Source organism: Giraffa tippelskirchi, chromosome 4 (assembly GCF_054371585.1).
Source record: "Giraffa tippelskirchi isolate mGirTip1 chromosome 4, T2T-mGirTip1v1.2.pri, whole genome shotgun sequence".
Classification (NCBI taxonomy): domain Eukaryota; kingdom Metazoa; phylum Chordata; class Mammalia; order Artiodactyla; family Giraffidae; genus Giraffa; species Giraffa tippelskirchi.
Window position 1 is genome coordinate 177,693,966 of NC_137278.1, and position 19,195 is coordinate 177,713,160.

Below are 19,195 nucleotides of genomic sequence, written 5' to 3' on the forward strand. Positions count from 1 at the left end.
TTTACATTTATTTTGATTCTCGCACGATGCTTATGAAATTCTAAGCCTATAATTAAAAACATATTTGGTATAAACTCTTTTTTTTTGTTTGTTTATAATATTTATTTTGACTGGACTGGATCTTAGTTGCAGCTATAAACTCTTGTTGGGTGAATTTAACATCCAATGCATTGAAGACCAGCCCAAATTATTTCACTCAAAATCCCAGAGATGCCTTCAAAAGAACTCTTTCTAGTACCACTCACGATGCAACCCTTTATTGACCACACTCAATCCAGCTGACAGTTTAGGTCAAAACTGGAATCAATGTGAGGATTTTAACAATGCAATCTTCAACTAACAGGGGGTGTGGAGGGGCGGGACTGGAATATACCAGGGAGGGCAGGGCAGGAGAGGCAGCTGGACTGTAATAGTGATACTTTAAGGGACTTATGGAGTTTGCCACATTTTCCTGACATAATGGGTGTGGAGGGATATGTCTAAAAAGCTTTATTCCTCATAGAATTATAAAATCCTAAGGCTAGGCAGAAACCACATCTGAGAATGTGAATTGCCTGAACTCACATGACAGGTGCTACACACACCATCTACTTTACCCTTCATCATCTAAATAGAAGTTCTTCTTCTTATATTAATTTCTCTGTAATCATCAAATATAAGTACACAGTAAAGTAAAAAGATGTTACAAATGTTAACATTTTGCATTATGAGTCTCTTCTTTAAAATGTTTTATTACAGAAAGCTTCAAATATATATAAAAATAAAGACTACAATGACGAGACCCTTTGTACTCATCACCCAGTTTCGGCTTCATGACAGGTGGGAGTCTTCTGTCTGTTATTTTTGTAGGAAGTATCATGCTGTGTCTTCCTCTGATTTTCTTAGTTTTATTGGTTTGCATTGGCCTACACCTGGCTCTCTTTTCTCCCAACCTTCAGTTTTGGTTTAGTGTTTTCCAGAGCTCTGCTGTCCTGTAAACATCCAAAATCAATATACCAGTAGTGATTTGCTATGATTAAACTTATTTATCTTATAATATAGAACTCCTTTTGAATACAGCATTCCCATATCAGAATGGTAACAGAATTAAAACAGGTAAAAGAAAATCAGTCCAATTTTATAGACAACAAATATTTAAAAAGAGTTGGACTAGCATCATCTCTCACACACCCACACACTCTTCTCATTCTCGCTCTCCCCCCAACCAGTAAATATACTAGCCTTTTTGTCTTTTTTTTGTCTAATCTTTTGGCCTCACTATGTGGCATGTGGACTCTTAGTTCCTTGACCAGGGACTGAACCCGCACCCCCCTGCATTGGAAGGTGGAGTCTTAACCACTGGACTTCCAGGGAAATCCCATAAATATACTAGTTTTTAAAACTGCCATACTCTTATGATTTCATGATTCTATTTCTTAACATTCAATATCAAGAAAGGAAAGCGGGGAGTTCCCTGATGGCCTAGTGGTTAGGACTCTCAGCTTGCACTGGTGTGACTCAGGTTCAGTCCCTGATCAGGGACCTGAGATCCCTAACCCTAACCTTAAACCCTAAACATCCCACAAGCCACACGGTATGGCCCCAAAAAAGAAAGAAATAAAAAGGAAGGTGTTAAACTAAAGCTCATTTAATTAAATGTTATCTTTAGCTGACAAATGATATATCTAATACACGGTCTTTCACGTCCTAATTACAGTATTAATATTTCTACCACTGCATGCGAACATCCATTGCCTGCTTTCCACTAGAGGAAAAGACTGAAATAAGACTTGAATCTTTCAGCCACAAATATCACAGTCACATTTCATTTGGGTCCAACACACAAGACAGCATCTCACACTCTTTTGTACAAAGAGTCAAAGAACACAACACCAACAATGTTGGAAATCAATCCACCAGGCAGGAGCAGTGCTCTGTTGTCTGGTCCTCACACTCGATGTGGTGTGATTAGGATGGAGAGGCCTGCTCCTGGGCTGGAAACAATCATCTCAGGGCAACACCGCTACCATTCAGGGCCACTGGAGCAGCTCCTCCACCTGGCCAGTGCCCCTTTGTACCACGGTACCTCTGAGTCTAGGTCCATCTTGCAAACACCCCACTTATATTTTCCTCCTAAATTTCTACTGTTCAAAAGAACAGTCTCTTCAGGAAGCCCTCTACTTATTCCAAAATCTCATCATCTCATCATTTGCTAAGAAACCCAAAAGGGGAAATAAATCACACATGTATTTATCATACCCCCAAAACTCAATCATGACCCTCTCCTAGAAAGACATCAGTTTATTTAATGTTGTCAGAAAGTACATCAAAAACTGAAACTCAGAATGATCCTGAATATATGCTGTACTTGTCTGTAAGTCAAGATTACAGACATGGTCAGAATCAGACTATGGCTTTGGGGTTTTGTTTTTCTGGGTTTTAATGTTCACGGTGCTTGTTTCCCAGAGACAGAAGGCATCTTCCTAACTAAACAGTTAACAGGAACAAAAACAAGTGCTCTGGAGCAAGAAAAATCACAGTAGTGGGTCAGCCTCTAAGACTCACTACTCCAAAATTGTAACTATTATCTGAAATGCTGGTGAGAACAGCAGATGCCAAGGGCTTTCATCTGCCAGTCTTTTTATTTATTTTCTTTCTTTCTTTTTTTTTTTAATAAATTTATTTATTTTAGTTGGGGGCTAATTACTTTACAATATTGTAATAGTTTTTGCCATACATTGACATGAATCAGCCATGGGTTTACATGTGTTCCCTTTCCTGGACCCCCCACCCACCTCCCTCCCCATCCCATCCCTCTGGGTCATCCCATTGCCCCGGCCCTGAGCCTTTGTCTCATGCATCGAACATGGAATGGTGTTCTGTTTCACATATGATAATATACATGTTTCAATGCTATTCTCCCAGAACGTCCCACCCTCACCTTCTCCCTCAGAGTCCATAAAATTGTTCTATGCATCTGTGTCTCTTATTCTGTCTCGCATATAGGGTTATCGCTACCATCTTTCAAATTCCATATATATGCATTAGTATACTGTATTGTTGTTTTTCTTTCTGTCTGCCAGTCTTTTTAGAAGTATCATGAGAGCGCTTCCCTCGGAGCATATGTGCCACATTAAACTATTCACGGCCACGAGCAGTGGCTGTCCTGTCACATGGCCAGGGCACGCCTGCATCTCCTTGTCTGTGCATCCACGGCCAGTACCAGGTGAAGAGACAGACTGCTTCAGTGTCTCCTAAAGAGTTCTTTTAGATCCTTGAGAAGGGAAGATGGGCTCTACCCCTTCCTCACCTTATTTTCAGGCATATCATGATGCTCCTGAAGCTTCTGTAGTGGGGACAGGAGTACACACTGAGACTGCAACATTATCCCAGTCACATGTATGCTCCAAAGTGCCCTGAGTTCCAGATGGATGGAAAATAGAAGTCCCCAAAAGCTAAAGCCAGCTCCTATTCTAGGAGTAAAACATATTCATTCATTCACCCATTGTTCATTCCTATATTCAGTATTTATAAAAATCCAAGACACAGACATAGAGAACAAACATATGGATATCAAGGAGTTAAGGGAGGGTGGGATAAATTGGGAGACTGGGATTAACATATATACACTACTGATACTAGGTATAAAATAGATAACTAATGAGAACCTATTATATAGCACAGGGAACTCTACTTAATGCACTGTGGTGACCTGAAGGAAGTCCAAAAGGGAGATAATATGTGTGTATGTATGGCTGATTCATTTTGCTGTATAGCAGAATCTAACACAACTCTGTAAAGCAACTATACTCCAATGAAAGCTTATTTTTTTAAAAACCCAGCTATGTGACAGGCTGCAGAGCTAGCAGAAGAATCTCTTTTACTTTAGGAAGGAGAACTTGAGATCAAGGAAAAATGCTGTGTCTACTTTTCTTGCCACTTACTCTTTCAGGGATCCCCTGGAGGAAGGGATGGCGACCCACTCCGGTATTCTTGCCTGGAGAACTCTATGGACAGAGGAGCCTGGTAGGCTACAGTCCATGGGGTGGAAAGAGTTGGACACAACTGAGTGACCAACACTATTCTTTTTTAACTTACTTTTGCAAAAGAATAGAAGAATCTTTCTATTCAATCCCAACAACTACCAGCAGCCTGGGATTCCACCAAAAGCACCCCTCTCACTGTTCACACACTGGCATCTTTTGATGGAGAACTCTGCTGACTTGGTCCATGTGCTTTCTTGTTTCTATGGACCCTTTCCATGGGAGTTTTCCAGAAGCATAAGGGAAAATCAGGTTTAACTTCAGCTAGGATGTCTCAGTGAGAGATGAGGCATAGCTCGTATAACTGTGACCACATACGGGATACAACCTTAAGATGTATCTTGTTTGCCAAGGCTTGGAAAAACATTCCCTGGAGGCACACAGGAAAAGAGAAAGAAGCTGGCCAGAGACCAGCGGGGATCAGAGGGTGGCGGGGTGGGGATGGAGTGTGCGGCTGGGGGTCAAGGACTTGGGGAGAACAGCAAGAAGCCCTGGAGAGAACATGCCCTGTGTCTGAACTCTTTAAATAAATTATGAGTATTGTTATTTTTACGAAACATTTAACCAAGGGACACTTAGGAGTAATATTATCTTTTTCAACAGAGAAAAGATAGAAATGCATTATAATGATATAACAGGTCAGAAGTCAGTCAAGAGCACTTCATTTCCCCCACTGATGCACTACTGGGTTATCATGCCTGATTTGCAGTTTTTACCATGAGTATTTTCATTCACTTTGTTGAAAACTGTCTTTTTTTTTTTTTTTAAGGGGATTCTTTTTTAAATTAATTTATTTGACTGTCGGGTCTTAGTTGCGACATGCGGGATCTTGTGCTGTGTGCACAGATTCTCTAGTTGTGGCGCGTGGGTTTAGTTGCTCCGCAGCACGTGGGATCTCAGTTCCCCGACCAGGGATCGAACCTGCACCCCCTGCATCGCAAGGTGGATTATTAACCACTGGACCATCAGGCAAGTCCCCCAAACTGTCTTTTTCTGTAATTTCTGCTGACTTTGAAATTGTATCATAATTAAAACTGCCAAACAACCAGACACTTTGGGATTTCAGGGTCCGGTCAAGGTCATGAACCTTGCCCTCCATCTACTGGAGAAGCGTTGTAAGAATGTTCTAGGGCAGTGCATCAAGTTAGATCTAAAATAAACAAAAACCACTTGCTAGGCTCAAAAAATTAAGACTTTTTTTCCTATTTGCCGTCTTAAACTTGGAGCTTGATAAAGTACGTAATTCTCTGTTAACATACATTTCACAATTAAAACAGAGAATTAAACCTCAGTAGTTGAACAAATATGTCATATTCAATCGATTTGTTGCTGCTATTGTTTTACCACAGGAGACAGACTTTCAAGTCTTAAAAGAAACTTATTCATTCCTAGAAGGCTACATGTTTAGCTACCCAATTAAAACAAATTCCTTTTTGTAGATTAAACTTCACTTCACTGTAACAGTCTTACTATTTTCCATTTTCTTATCCAGCTTCTGATCATCTAAAACAATTAAGAGGGCAGCAGAAATTAGTAGCGAAGGAATAACCTGCACCCTATAGGAAACCAGGGCATCTTCCTGGCCTGGGTAAAATAATTCAAAATGCAAAGGCCCAGTTGCACTGATGAGAAGCTTAGCATCAGTCAGTCTTAAGTAAATGGACTTTCAGGTTGGCCACCATTAAACATGAATGAAATATTAATTATGTAACTCACATCATTAATAAGTTTTTCTAAAATATTGTGGAAGCTTCCCCATAGTCGGAGAAATGTCTGCACTCTTCTGTCAAGAAGTAAACTGTATAAATAATTGGTAATCGTCGCCCTGCCCCATAACCAGACTCAACCCTTTCTTTCCTTCATTGCAAAAGGTCCTGCTAAATGTTTCCCTCTACTCTCTATAATCCACTCTTCACTATGACCTTTTTGACTAATCCTCTGCCAGGTTCACTGACAAGCACTCAACATACATTAGCTAATAGGATCTTCACAATCCTGTGTGGCAGAAACCACCATTCCCATTTTACAGATGAGGAAACTGAGACAAACAGCTTAAGACACAATCGGGAGAATTCTGTGTTCCTTCAATTCTAAGATGCCACCAAATTTTATCAAATTACTAATTTAAAATTTTTTGATTAGGGTAAAATACACATAAAAATTTACCATATGTACAGTTCAGTGGCAATAAGTACATTCAGAGGTCTGTGAAATCATCACCATCATCCATCTACAGAACTCTTTTCATATTGCAAAACTCAAGCTCTGTACCTATTAAATATTAACCCCACATCCCATCCTTTCCCCCGCTGATGGCAACCACTATTCTATTTTCTCTCTCTATGAATTTATTTGACTACTATAGGTATCTACATGAATGCTCAGTCATGTCCGACTCTTTGTGACCCCTATGGACTACAGCCTGCCAGGAACCTCTCTGTCCATGGGATTTCCTGGGCAAGAATACAGGAGTTTGTTGCCATTCCCTTCTCCAGGGGATCTTCCAAACCCAGGGATCAAACTCGGGTATCCTGCACTGCAGGCAGATTCTTTACCTTCTGAGCCACCAGGGAAGCCCAAAACATGTACAGATACCACTTTTAAGATCATAAAACACATCACAGCTTCTGAGATATCAAATGGGAGAAGGCTATACTATCAGCAAATCATTAAATTGCAAGCATAAGACCTTCTACCTCTTGGATTCTTAATACTGCCTCAATTCCCTTTGGTTCTAAAATTAAAGTCTACAACAGGCTAAGCTCTGACTATTCATGTCATACCTATGCCTTTTTGTTTATTTTTTATTGAAGCATAGTTGAATTACAATGCAGTGTTAATTGCTACAGTATAGCAAGGTGACTCAGTTATACATATATATACACACACAAATTCTTTTTATATTCTTTTCCATTATGGATTATCACAGGATACTGAATATAGTTTCCTGTGTTTATGGTAGGTGGGACTGTTGTTGGTATTCAGTCACTAAGACGTGTCCAACTCTGATCCCATGGACTGAAGCACAGCAGGCTCCTCTGTCCTCCAATGGGGATTAGCAGATGTAAACTGGTATATACAGAAGGATAAACAACAAGGTCGTACACTTATGCCTTCATTATTCCACTCACTCACTCCCCCTCCCCCCTTCTTGCTTTGAGCTTTGCCCTTTGTCATCAATCTTTTTTTTTTTATTTCATTTTCTACGCACTTGCAAAAATACATGTAATTTGGAAGGACTGGATTCCACATGAGGGGATGGATATAAATCAGTTGTACAGATATAAATAAATTTAACCCCAAAACACTTAGCTCTCCAGAGTTAACATTTAGTTAGTTTTTTAATTGTCATTTTTTTTTGATAAAAACTGAATCTTTATAAAGTGTGTTAAGTATTTGTCCATTTTGTGGACACTTAACTTTAAAATGTTAGCTATTAAGACAAAGAGCAACCAAAACCACAAATTAACAAGCCATTATCCATCAAATGAATAAATTTAACACAATAAATAAATCCTATTTTAATAAATGTTAAATTCAGTATACATTCAAATGTATATACCATTTTATCATTCATGGAACAACATTCATCACAAATATAATTACTGACTGCCTATTGCATGCCAAGCATTGCTCTAGGGACCATCGAGGCAGTGGTTTGTTTTGATTTGCTTTAAATATAGTCAAAAGTCTCAATGATACTTCCATTCCAGTTGGAGAGAGAAAAAGTACATATAAATATGGCAAATACATAGTACATAAGAATGTGGTGCATTCTTCGTAAAAAAATAAAAGTAGGGAGATGTACTATGAAGAATAACGATGTGAAATTTTAGATCAGGTGGGCAGGAAAGGCCTCACGGAGAGCACAACTTTTAAGTAAATGTGACAAAGCTAGTCATCTAGATAATCTAAGAAAAGAACTTTCTAGGCAGCGTAAACAGCCAGTGCAAAGGCCCTGAGGCCCAGTCTCCCCAACATGTTTGAGAATCAGTGAGGAAGCCCACGTGCCTGAAGTAGAGCAAAAGAAGGCAATGAGACCTGAGGGTCAGAAGGCAACAAGGAGCAAGTACTAAACTAAAGGCCTCGCAGTCCAGCAAGCACTGTGGTTTCTATCTCTAAGTCACCTGTGCCTACCACTGTAGGTTTCTCAAAAAGGCATGGATGACATGATTTGTGTTTCAGGAACCATCACATCACTTTCAGTCTTTTCCAGAAACACTTTAACAGACTGAGCACCTATTAATGGAGATATTTTGGACACAAGTGAAACACTTAACCATAGTGCCCTCAAGTTACGGCTGCACTGGCTGCTTCTGAATGCAGGGTGGGAATGGGTTCCTCTAAGTTCCCTTCCCAAAGTGTGCTGAATGGTCAGGAAAACAAGCAGTAAAGAAGGGGCAAGGGAGGAGGTAGAAATATGCCATGAAATCTCTGGTTTCAGAGCATGAAGGAATTCCCCAAAGAAATCAGCAGACCTGGATACTTAAATCTCTAGAGGAGAAACTTGTAGAAAAACTAAAGGTGCAATAATTAGGTATTGTGTATTATACAAAGTAAAATATATCTATTATACAAAGTAAAATATACAAAATAAAATATCTAAAATACTATTATACAAAGCAAACTATCTCAAAGTAAGATATACAAAGTAAAATATTTATGCATATTTTACCCTAATCAAGGTTGCAGAGATGAGCTAAAAGATGGACCGTACCATTTGCACTTGAAATGGGGAGGTACACTGGCTGGAACAGGGTGGGAGCATTGGTGTTTGTGTCACATCACATGAAAATACTTTAGGTGCAGGATGTGCAGATACTATTAAGGTTCCCAAAGCAAACAGCTGACATTGGCACCACAGACCAAAAATAGATTTTCATTCTTTCATACAATTTTCATTAACTTTTATATAAAAACAATTAACTTATAAGCTTATTCATGCATTTCCTGAAAAACTGAATATCCATTAAATACTTATAAAATAAACACTTTTTCTAGCTTCTCTTTTGAATATTTTTGTGACATTCTGTGGATTTTACGTGTTTAACACATACTAAAACATAGCATTTACCACTGTTTTCAGGGAAAGGGCAGATCTGCCATGCCATCAGTTTTCGAGAAGGATGCCTAGAAAGAGGCTCATTGTTCAGTGACTAAGAACACCATTCAGAGCCCAATCCACAGCTTGACTCATGTACTGGACTCAAAATGACTGTCACAACCACTAGATGGCACTTGACACCACATACTGCTACCAACCTCCCTTGCTATTAGAAGTATCTATTCACTGTTTGTGCTCCAGTCCATGGGGTCGCAAAGCAACTGAACAACAACATTCACTGTACTCCCTATTTTGAATCGCTATCGGGCCTTTTCAAATAAACTTCCCTGTATTACCAGTAAAGTATCTATTAAGTGCAAAACTCTTTCCCTCACAGGACTATTTGTTTTAAGCCACAGCAGGTCATTCAAGCAGAGTTCAAATGCTAGTCCACCTTTAAGGGCAAAATCAGGTGACCAGCTGGCACACAGAAAATGTATACTAACAGCAATTAAAAAAAAAATACCTGTAGAGTCAAAAGGAAGTCAGAATCTCTTAATGGATAAAGTCGGGGCAAACTTGTTGCCCTGCAGCTGTTTTTCCCTATTCGGATCAGCTACTTTATGTTCTAAGTTTTGGACTAAGCAACGGAAGATACACGGTGTGGGGCTGGTAATAAGCAGATATCTACCATTTGACTCTGGAGCCACTCGATGAGCGTTTCCGCTGTAGAGTCTGGGATCTGGCACCTTAAGCCTTCCTTCTCGTCCGCTTCCATCATCTCCAGCAACCCACGCAGGTCTTCCACAAGGTGCAGGGCTCGCAAGCTTCCCATGAACGGGGAGGTGGGGGACTGGCAATCGAAAATCCCATTGGAATATTCCAGGGCCTTAGAACCTAGGTTTTTTAAAAAAAAAAAAATCAGAGAGAGAGCAACGGGATTTATGCTGGATAATATACCAAAGCAAGCAAGTCTAGGCACAATGAGGAATGACCAAACGAGGAATAGGGAAAAGAGAATTCAATCACGTAAATCTCTCCAAGGGATAGTCATTTGGTGAAAAAAAAAAAACTATGTAACTGATGAGAGATTGTTGTTGTTTAGTCGTTGTGTCCAACTCTTTGCTACCCTGTGGACTGCAGCCTGCCAACCTCCTATTGCCAAGGGATTTCCCAGGCAAGAAAACTGGAGTGGGTTGCCATTTCCTGAATATCAGTGGTCAAATACCCAACAGGGAGGCAAGCTGTGTGGCACAGTAAGAGTAGGATGGGTCTTGGTATAGATGCGCTGACAAGAAACAAAGGCTAAGAAGAGAGCAGATCAGTCTGTGTGGAGCCATGTATTCCCCAAAATAAACATTTTAGAAAGCATCAAGTTTTTAAATCCCCCTAGAAAGAAGTTGCATATTGAGGTGGAAATTGCATAGCATAATTTCAAAGGTAAGAGAGCCAGCTTTCAGTTAACTGCCTAGAATTTAACGTCTGAAGTTCAATAACTTACACATGTACATTGTATACGTACATGGGAGCATGTGTGGATAAACACTTTCTCCCACAATTTTGTTTGCAGCCTAGCATCAAATGCTCTTGCTAATGTTAGCTTCAAAACATAGTTTTAAAGCCCTTTTTGTTTTCTATTACTTTTTATGGAAAACACTCTACTACTTAAACACATACGCTGACTCACAGGGCATTCTGAAAGCACCCATAGACACCTCTATATCTCTTTGATTTTTATTCTCTGGTCTATCAAACATATCACCAAATATACATATTAACTTTACACTTAAATTTCAACAACTATGATATTTAGCTCATCCTCACAAATCCGGGCTTCCCTTGTGGCTCAGCTGGTAAAGAATCTGCCTGCAATGAGGGAGACCTGGGTTCAACCCCTGGGTTGGGAAGATCACCTGGAGAAGGGAAAGGCTACCCTACCCACTCCAGTACTCTGGCCTGGAAGATTCTATGGACTGTATAGTCCATGGGGTCACAAAGAGTTGGACACAACTGAGTGACTTTCACTTCACTTCTCACAAATCCAAAGGTCTTACAACTTGATGAGACCTGTAAGCCAATGTGTAAGTTCTCTCTCCAGTTGGCCACAGGGCTTGATCAGTTCTAACAATGGGGAAAGGAATTCTCTTTCAGCTGTTTCATTCCATTGATGTCCCTGATAGTGGACCAGGAGATTTGAACCAAACATCTACCAAACTGTGATAATGGTAACCACTGATATGTATAGTGATGAATGCTAATGGAGCCACATAACCATCTAAATCAGCCTCCTCAGGAAACCCTGCACAGGTGAGATGAGAACTCAGAAAAAAAAAATAGAGGTGAGCATGTCAGGAGGAGGGAAGAACAGAAAAGGAGCAAAACCCAGACAGATTATATAACATCCTATATTCCAGCAGTTTTAAGTATTAGGATCATACAACGCAATGATTTAAAAAAAAAATGTGAGCCCATGGTAACCCTCTGTTCTGTTCAGTCTTCAACACAAAACAAAGTGGGAAGAGGGGAGAGGTGTGTATTTAAAAAAACTCCCAAATGTGTGTTGTCAGTTCTCCTCTTCTCCCTCTTACGTCAGTTGGAGAAATACTGATGGTAATTTGAAAATATAAATCCAGATGCTACCCACAAAGCTTTGACTGACTTAGTGTGAGGTGAGAGCTGGGGAATCTTGTTGTCCTAATAACTCTAGTATTGCTCCTGAGGCCCTGCCAGGGCTGAGGAACAAGGACACAATCTGGTGGAATGTGTGACCTGTAATCCCTCAGAAATATCACTTCCCTTGATGAGAGGTAAGGTTGTATTTAATCCCTGGGAAAAACCTAAAATTGGCTCTAGTTGTTATATTTTCTGAAATTGTGACAGAGTAAATCCATTCTCTTTCCCATATAACAGTCCTTAAACTATTTAAAAGCATATATCATAGAAAATGGGGCTTCCCTGATGGCTCAGTGGTTAAGAATCTGCCTGCAATGCAGGAGATGCAAGAGACGTGGGTTCAATCCCTGGGTTGGGAAGATCCCCTGGAGGAGGAAATGGCAACCCACTCCAGGATTCTTGCTTGGAAAATTCCATGGACAAGGAGACTGGTAGGCTACCGTCCCTGGGGTCCCAAAGAGTCAGATACGACTGAGTGACTGAGCACACACACATCACAGAAAATAAACACAAGGAGCCACTGCAGAGCACAGGGAACTACATTCAATATCTTATAAAAACCTGCAATGGAAACAAATCTGAAAAAGAAAGCATATGTACGTGTAACTGAATTACTTCATTGTATACCTGAAACTAGCAGACCACTGTAAATCAACTATCTTTCAATTTTCAAAAAGGCAGTTAAAACAGAAAATTTTTTAAGAATTAAAAAAATAAAAGCATATATCATGTCCCAAGCAAGAATCTTTTGTAGATTAAACATAACCAGTTCCTTAGTTTGTTAAATTCTTCACCTTCATGCTTACCTTCTCTAGATAAGTTTTAGTTTGCCAACGACAGTGTGAAAATAATATTCTAAGAACTGAATACAGTAATCAAAATGTGGTCTAATCTACACAGGAGGTCAAATTGAAAGAAGGTCTCCAAGACACAGAAGTATAATAAAGAGACCATGCAGGTCACTTCCTTGAAGAGAAGAACCTTCTGAAGAGGAAAACATCTTTGGTTTCTCCAAACCACCAAAGTCAAGTAGGGTCCAATCTGTGACCAGAAAAGAGAAGCAGCTGGGGCCAGGACAACCATATCCTGACCCTGGTCACTGGTCAAGGCCAACTGTAACAGGACCCTGACAACCAGGTGTCTGCAGGCCAACCCATTCAGACATCTCCTCGTTGTCATTGGTTCATTCCCAAATACATGAAAGTCCTTCTCTTGAGACAAGACACAAAATGTGACAGAAGAGCTTAGTTTGGTGGTGGTTTAGTTACTAAGTCGTGTCCAACTCTTACGACCCCGTGGTCTATAGCCTGCCAGGCTCCTCTGTCCATGGGATTTTCCAGGCAAGAATACTGGAGTGGGTTATCACTTCTTTCTCCAGAGGATCTTCCCAACCCAGGGATCGAATCCAGATCTCCTGCATTGTAAGCAGAATCTTTACCTACTGAGCTACCAGGGGAGCCCATGGAAGACAGAAGAGCTTAGGTAGCACTAGTCCTGGGGGATCCGTCAGGGGGTAAAAGGGCTCATCTACTAGTCAGTCCCTCACCATGATGAGAAAACAAAGAGATAATAGTATACTTCTTTTGCTCAGCTTCTGTAACAGAGAATTGCTGAAGATTCTTAAGGAGGATGATCAGAATGGCATTTTATTTATTTTTTAATGTATTTTCAATTGGAGGACAATTACTTTACAATACTGTGCTGGTTTCTGCCATACACCAACATGAATCATAGGTATACATATGTCCTCTCCCTCTTGAACCTCCTTCCTACCTCCCACGCCTCTAGGTTGTTATAGAGCACCAGATTTGAGCTCACCAGATTTGAGCACCAAACTGAATGAATTAGCCATTCAGCAAATTCCCACTGGCTATTTTACACATGATAATATATATGTTTCAGTGCTACTCTCTCAACTCATCCCACCCTCTCCTTCCCCCATCACGTTCACAAGTCCGTTCTTTATGTCTGCGTCTCCATTACAGAGACTGGCATTTCAGAAAAAAAGATTCTGGTGGTCTGGAAAAAAGGATGTACTAGATAAGGAAAGCAAGTGCGCCAAGGACATCAAGTGGGAGGGTTATTTAGATAGAGCAGGACAACGGTAGCACAGACACAACAGATTTTAGAGAGGAAAAAAGGGACCGGGAGAATTCAGTAGGAGGCAGAACTGACAGAATTTGACTAAGCGGGGGAACATACAGGTCATGTCTAGAATGACTTAAACTGCTTTATGAAAGTGTATAGAGGGAGGACGAGATTAGCCAAGATAAAGACACCATATGTGAAATAGATCGCCAGCCCAGGTTCGATGCATGAGACGGTGCTCAGGGCTGGTGCACTGGGATGACCCTTAGGGATGGGATGGGAAGGGAGGCGGGCTCAGGATGGAGAACACATGTACACCCATGGCTGATTCACGTCAATGAATGGCAAAAACCACTACAATATTGTAAAGTAATTAGCCTCCAATTAAAATAAATAAATTAAAATAAAAAAGACAACTAGAAGGGCTTCTGAGAAAAGACAGTGAGCTCAATGTTTTACATGATGACACTGATGCATCTATGATAAGACATTGCAGGGGGGGTATCTGGTTGGCTGGTAGAGATAAGGACCTGAAGCTTAGCAAAGAATTGGAAAAATAAATAGGTGTGAGAGTCATTGGTGGGAAAGTGAATGTTGAATTTAAGGGAAAAGATGAGAACATTCCTGAATATTGGGTAGAGTGGTAATCCCTCCCTCCAAGTTCAGTCCACAGACCACCTGGACCAGAGTCACCTTTACTCTGGATCGGAAGCCCAGGAAGGTACCAGAATTTTTTGACATTTTAAAACAAAATTTAAGAATAATTCTGGCAGAAATTGGGGAAGAAGGACAAAGCCTGAAACAATGGGTAACCTAAAGGCACTGGAGAAAGCCAATAAATGAAAATATCAAAGTGGAGAGGTAATAAAGGAGTTGCAATAAAAAAAGCCAAGAGAGCCAAGTAAATGCCATGACTGCGTCTTTGAGAGGATGCAGATTACCTGCTATAATCCCATCCATCTGCTCCAGCGCTGCAGCCAACATGTCACTTGCATCACTCATCATCTTGTTGTTTGTCAAGGGCAAATTCCAACCTAGATCTGAAAAAATGATGTTTATCATTACATCCTTCAAATGATATATGCTTCCTGGCAGGTTTGATACTTCAACATTAAACTATAACTCCACCTAGCAGTGACATACAGAGAATATGTGAAGTATCAGAGCTGAATTAAATGAATCATTTAATAAACTATGATCAGTCATTGTGTGCCTACTCTACCACTGGATCTCATGCTATGCCCAATCAGTTAATAAAGTAAGTATGATTCAGTTCTTGCACCCACAGTGTTTAAACTCCAGTAGGACAGTTTCCATGCTGTACTCTGGAGAGCTCTAGGTCTCTGTGAGGGCAACAGAGGTAGCTGTGGAACCCTGCTCAGGGCCATGAAGAATGCTAGATAGATCAGACTTGGTTCTGTCTGCACTGGCTCCCCCCAGTCTCTGCTCTGTCAATTTTGCCTTTATTTTTATTTTTTTCCTCAATAAGGAATTACCATGAGATTTGTCTAAGAAAATGATTCAGGAACATACAAGCACACACACACCTACTGGCATTTTGCACTGTAACAATGGCTATCCTCTACTGACTGCCTATGAATGCCTATCCTGTATTCAGTCCCACACATTAATATAAATTACCCATAATCCTTAGTCACGAGAGGAACCCTATTAAATGCATAAATCCCTCTTCATTTTATAATGATCTTTGCCTATAAAGACTGCAAGTAAATATAATAAAAACAAGTTTACGAAGACCAGTTTTTGAACTAGGTCTATCTGATTTCCACTGTAATATTAAATTTTTGTTTCTCTGATCCTATCTGAGAAATAGAGTTAGGCTGAAATTGTGTCACAACCTACTCACTCTTTTACCAGCTAAAAAAATAAAATTATTCTTGCAAAAAATTTGGCAATAACAGGAAAAAAGGCAAATTATGTGATTTTCAATATTAATTAATGCATTTCAGGTACCAGCTAATCATCCAAATAAATTCTCCCAACACACTCAAATAAAGCTCCTGCTCCTTAGCAGTTACTGTGGTGGAGGAAACACCTGGGAAATAAAGCATATGCTGCTTAACAGAAAACTTTGCCCTCTGTTTCCAAGCAACCTACGCCTTACCACTTTATTTTTACAAACATATTTACAGTTCTGATAAACAGCTGCCTAGATCAATTCTCTATTATGCGTTCACTCTCATAAAATGCCATTTAACCATTGTGAAATCTTACTCTGATTGGATAGTTTTCATATATTTCATCTAAGAATTTCAAAGGTTAAAGTCTCTGGCTATGTGGATCACAACAAACTGGAAAATTCTTAAAGAAATGGGCCTACCAGACCACCTTACTTGTCTCCTGAGAAACATGTATGTGGATCAAGCAGCAACAGTTAGAACTGGACATGAAACAACTGACTGGTTCAAAATCGGGAATGACAAGGTTATATATGTCACTCTGCTTATTTAACTTCTATGCAGAGTACATCATCTGAAATGCTGGGGTGAATGAATCACAAGCTGGAATCAAGATTGGTGGAAGAAATATCAACAACCTCAGATATGCAGATAATACCACTTTAATGACAGAAATTAAAGAGGAACTCAAGAGCCTCTTTATGAGGGTGAAAGAGGAGAGTGAAAAGGTGACTTGAAACTCAACATTTAAAAAAAATGAAGATCATGACATCTGGTCCCATTACTTCATGACAAATAGAAGGGGAAAAAGTAGAAACAGTGGGAGATTTTATTTTTTTAGGTTCCAAAATCACTGTGGACAGTGACTGCAGCCTTGAAATTAAAAGATGCTTGCTCCTTGGAAGAAAAGCTATGACAAACCTATACAGAGTATTAAAAAGCAGAGACATCACCCTGCCAACAAAGGTTCACATAGTCAAAGCTATGGCTTTTCCAGTAGTCATGTACGGCTGTGAGAGTTGGACCATAAAGACGGCTGAGCACTGAAGAACCGATGCTTTCGAACCGTGTTCCTGGAGAAGACTCTTGAGAGTCCCTTGGACAGCAAGAAGATCAAACCAGTCAATCTTAAAGGAAATCAACTCTGAATATTCATTGGAAGGACTGATACTGAAGCTGAAGCTCCAATACTTTGGCCACCTGATGCAAAGAGTCGACTCATTGGAAAAGACTCTGAGGCTAGGAAAGATTGAAGGCAAAAGGAGAAGAAAGTGGTAGAGGATGAGACGGTTAGCTAGCATCACCAACTCAATGGACATGAATTTGAGCAAACTCCAGGAGACAGTGGAGGACAGAGGAGCCTGGTGTGGTACGATCCATGGGGTTGCAAAGAGTTGGACATGACTTGGCGACTGAAAAAGAACAAAGAATTTCCCAGAATTTACTCCCCTCAGAAGGTGTAAAATATCACTACCATTTTATGTAGAAATACTACAGCATAAAACCACCCAAGGCATGCATTTACAGTCACCTAGAAATCAAGGGGCTAACAGGTTATAAACCTAGGCATTCTCAAAAATCTACTAGCACATTTAGCTAGTGCACAGTCCAGAGAGGTAAGGCAGAAATTTAATGATCACACTTCAGGCTTAAATACTCAAGAAACATGAGGGATTAAGCCAAAGAGTGTATGGTCCTTGAAGTTCACATAATTAAGTGGCCTACATTCCCTTTCATTTTAAAGTTGAACTTCAAAGAGCTCTAGATAGATGCTATCTATCTGTCTATATTTGTGTGTGTGCACGCACGTGTGTGTGTGTTTATAACTAAGAGAGACAGACAGACACATGTCCTTCTCAGCTATAAACATGGGGAATACCAATAAAATAAAACAATGCTCACATTAGAAAAGCTCTCATCACCCCACTAAATCTTTGCGGGTAACTGTAATTTGTGTAGAGCAAAAACACTTTTTCAAGAAAGACAGGGAGTCATTTATTTCTTCTCTGTTCCAATGAACCTTTCAAATGCTAAGACACAGAGGTATGAGAACTTAGGCAATGCTTTTCAAAATGGTGGAGAAGAACCAATTAAAAAAAAAAATTTCCAGTTTATTAGAGACCAAGTCTTTGTTTAATATAATATGATGTAAACATTAAACTGTTATAGAAGTTTATAGACGCTTACTCTCGATCTCTATACCTATCACATAGCAGCCTACATGTAATAATAAGGAGAAGACAAGACAGTAAATACAATTAATAAATATGTACATAATACGGCAAAGGTGGTAGGTGCTAAGGGAGAAAATTGGAGCAGTTATTCTCAGGGAGTCAAGGGGTCAGGAATTAGGAGAGGTCCCTGATGGCTCAGTGGTAAAGGAACCCGCCTGCCAATGCAGGAGACACAAGAGACACAGGTTCTATCCCTGGGTCGGGAAGATCCCCTGGAGGAGGAAATGGCAACCCACCCCAGTATTCTTGTCTGGAAAATTCCATGACAAAGGACGCTGGCAGGCTACAGTCCACGGAGTCTCAAAGAATCCAACATGATTGAACGACTGAGCACACACACACACACACAAATTAAACCGAGTTGTCAGGAAGAAGGACAGATTCAAAGATCAAAGACTTCTTTAAATTTAGTTAAATACAGGTGGTAGTTCAGCAGTTTCCAAGTATAAAATTACTACAAATTAATTTAAAAAATGGGAGAGGTAAAGACATGAACAGACATGTAACAAAAGGGAAACTTTCACCAATATAAAATATGAAGAGATGCTTAATGTCATTAATGCTCAAAGAATTTAGGGTAGCAATGTGATATCACTTTATGTTCAGTCAGTTGGCAAAAAAATGGACAGTACTAAGTATTGTACAAGGATGTGAATTCACAGAATCTCTTACAGAATGGTAATGGGAATGCAAAATGGGCTAAAATGAAAACAAAAACAGGTAGAAACTATGGGGAATTTAGCTCTTGAGTAAAGGTAACCATACATAATGAGTGAGGGTCACATTCATACATCTTTTCACTTGTGTACACTCCCCCGTCCACATGATGCAGCGTGATTAGGAAAGGAAATTACAATCTTACTGGCTCAATGGATAGAAGAGGGTAAAGTTCTTACATTATGCACAAAGATGTTCAATACCAATTCATAGCAGGCTGTGATAAGAATATATAATATAATCCATCCAAACTGTACAAAGTAAAAAGCTAGTTAAGTTGATGAGATAGAATACTAATAAAATCCTCAATTACTCCAAAAGAAGGAAGTAAAGGTGAAACAATGAACTGATGGGAGAAAAAGAAATCAAATGGCAAATGATAAACTTAAACTCAAGCATATAATTTACCATTACGTTAAATGTAAATGGAATAAACTTTTAATAAAAGCCCAAGATTGCCAGACTGGTTAAATGTAAAGACATATAAAATACAAGAAT

At 39.7% G+C, this 19,195-nt stretch overlaps 1 protein-coding gene across 50 annotated transcripts in view; it reads right to left on the bottom strand.

Moving 5' to 3' along the window:
• Positions 1–19,195, bottom strand: part of PPFIBP1 (PPFIB scaffold protein 1) — a 197,336-nt gene that overhangs the window by 55,357 nt on the left and 122,784 nt on the right. For all 50 annotated transcript variants that reach the window (XM_081591863.1, XM_081591847.1, XM_081591853.1 and 47 more), the window contains 2 exons: positions 14,769–14,867; positions 9,758–9,963 (listed from right to left, as the gene is read on the bottom strand). In XM_081591863.1, coding sequence (XP_081447989.1) covers positions 9,758–9,963; positions 14,769–14,832 — 270 coding nt within the window. In that variant the 5' untranslated portion in view covers positions 14,833–14,867. The remainder of the gene's footprint in view (positions 1–9,757; positions 9,964–14,768; positions 14,868–19,195) is intronic.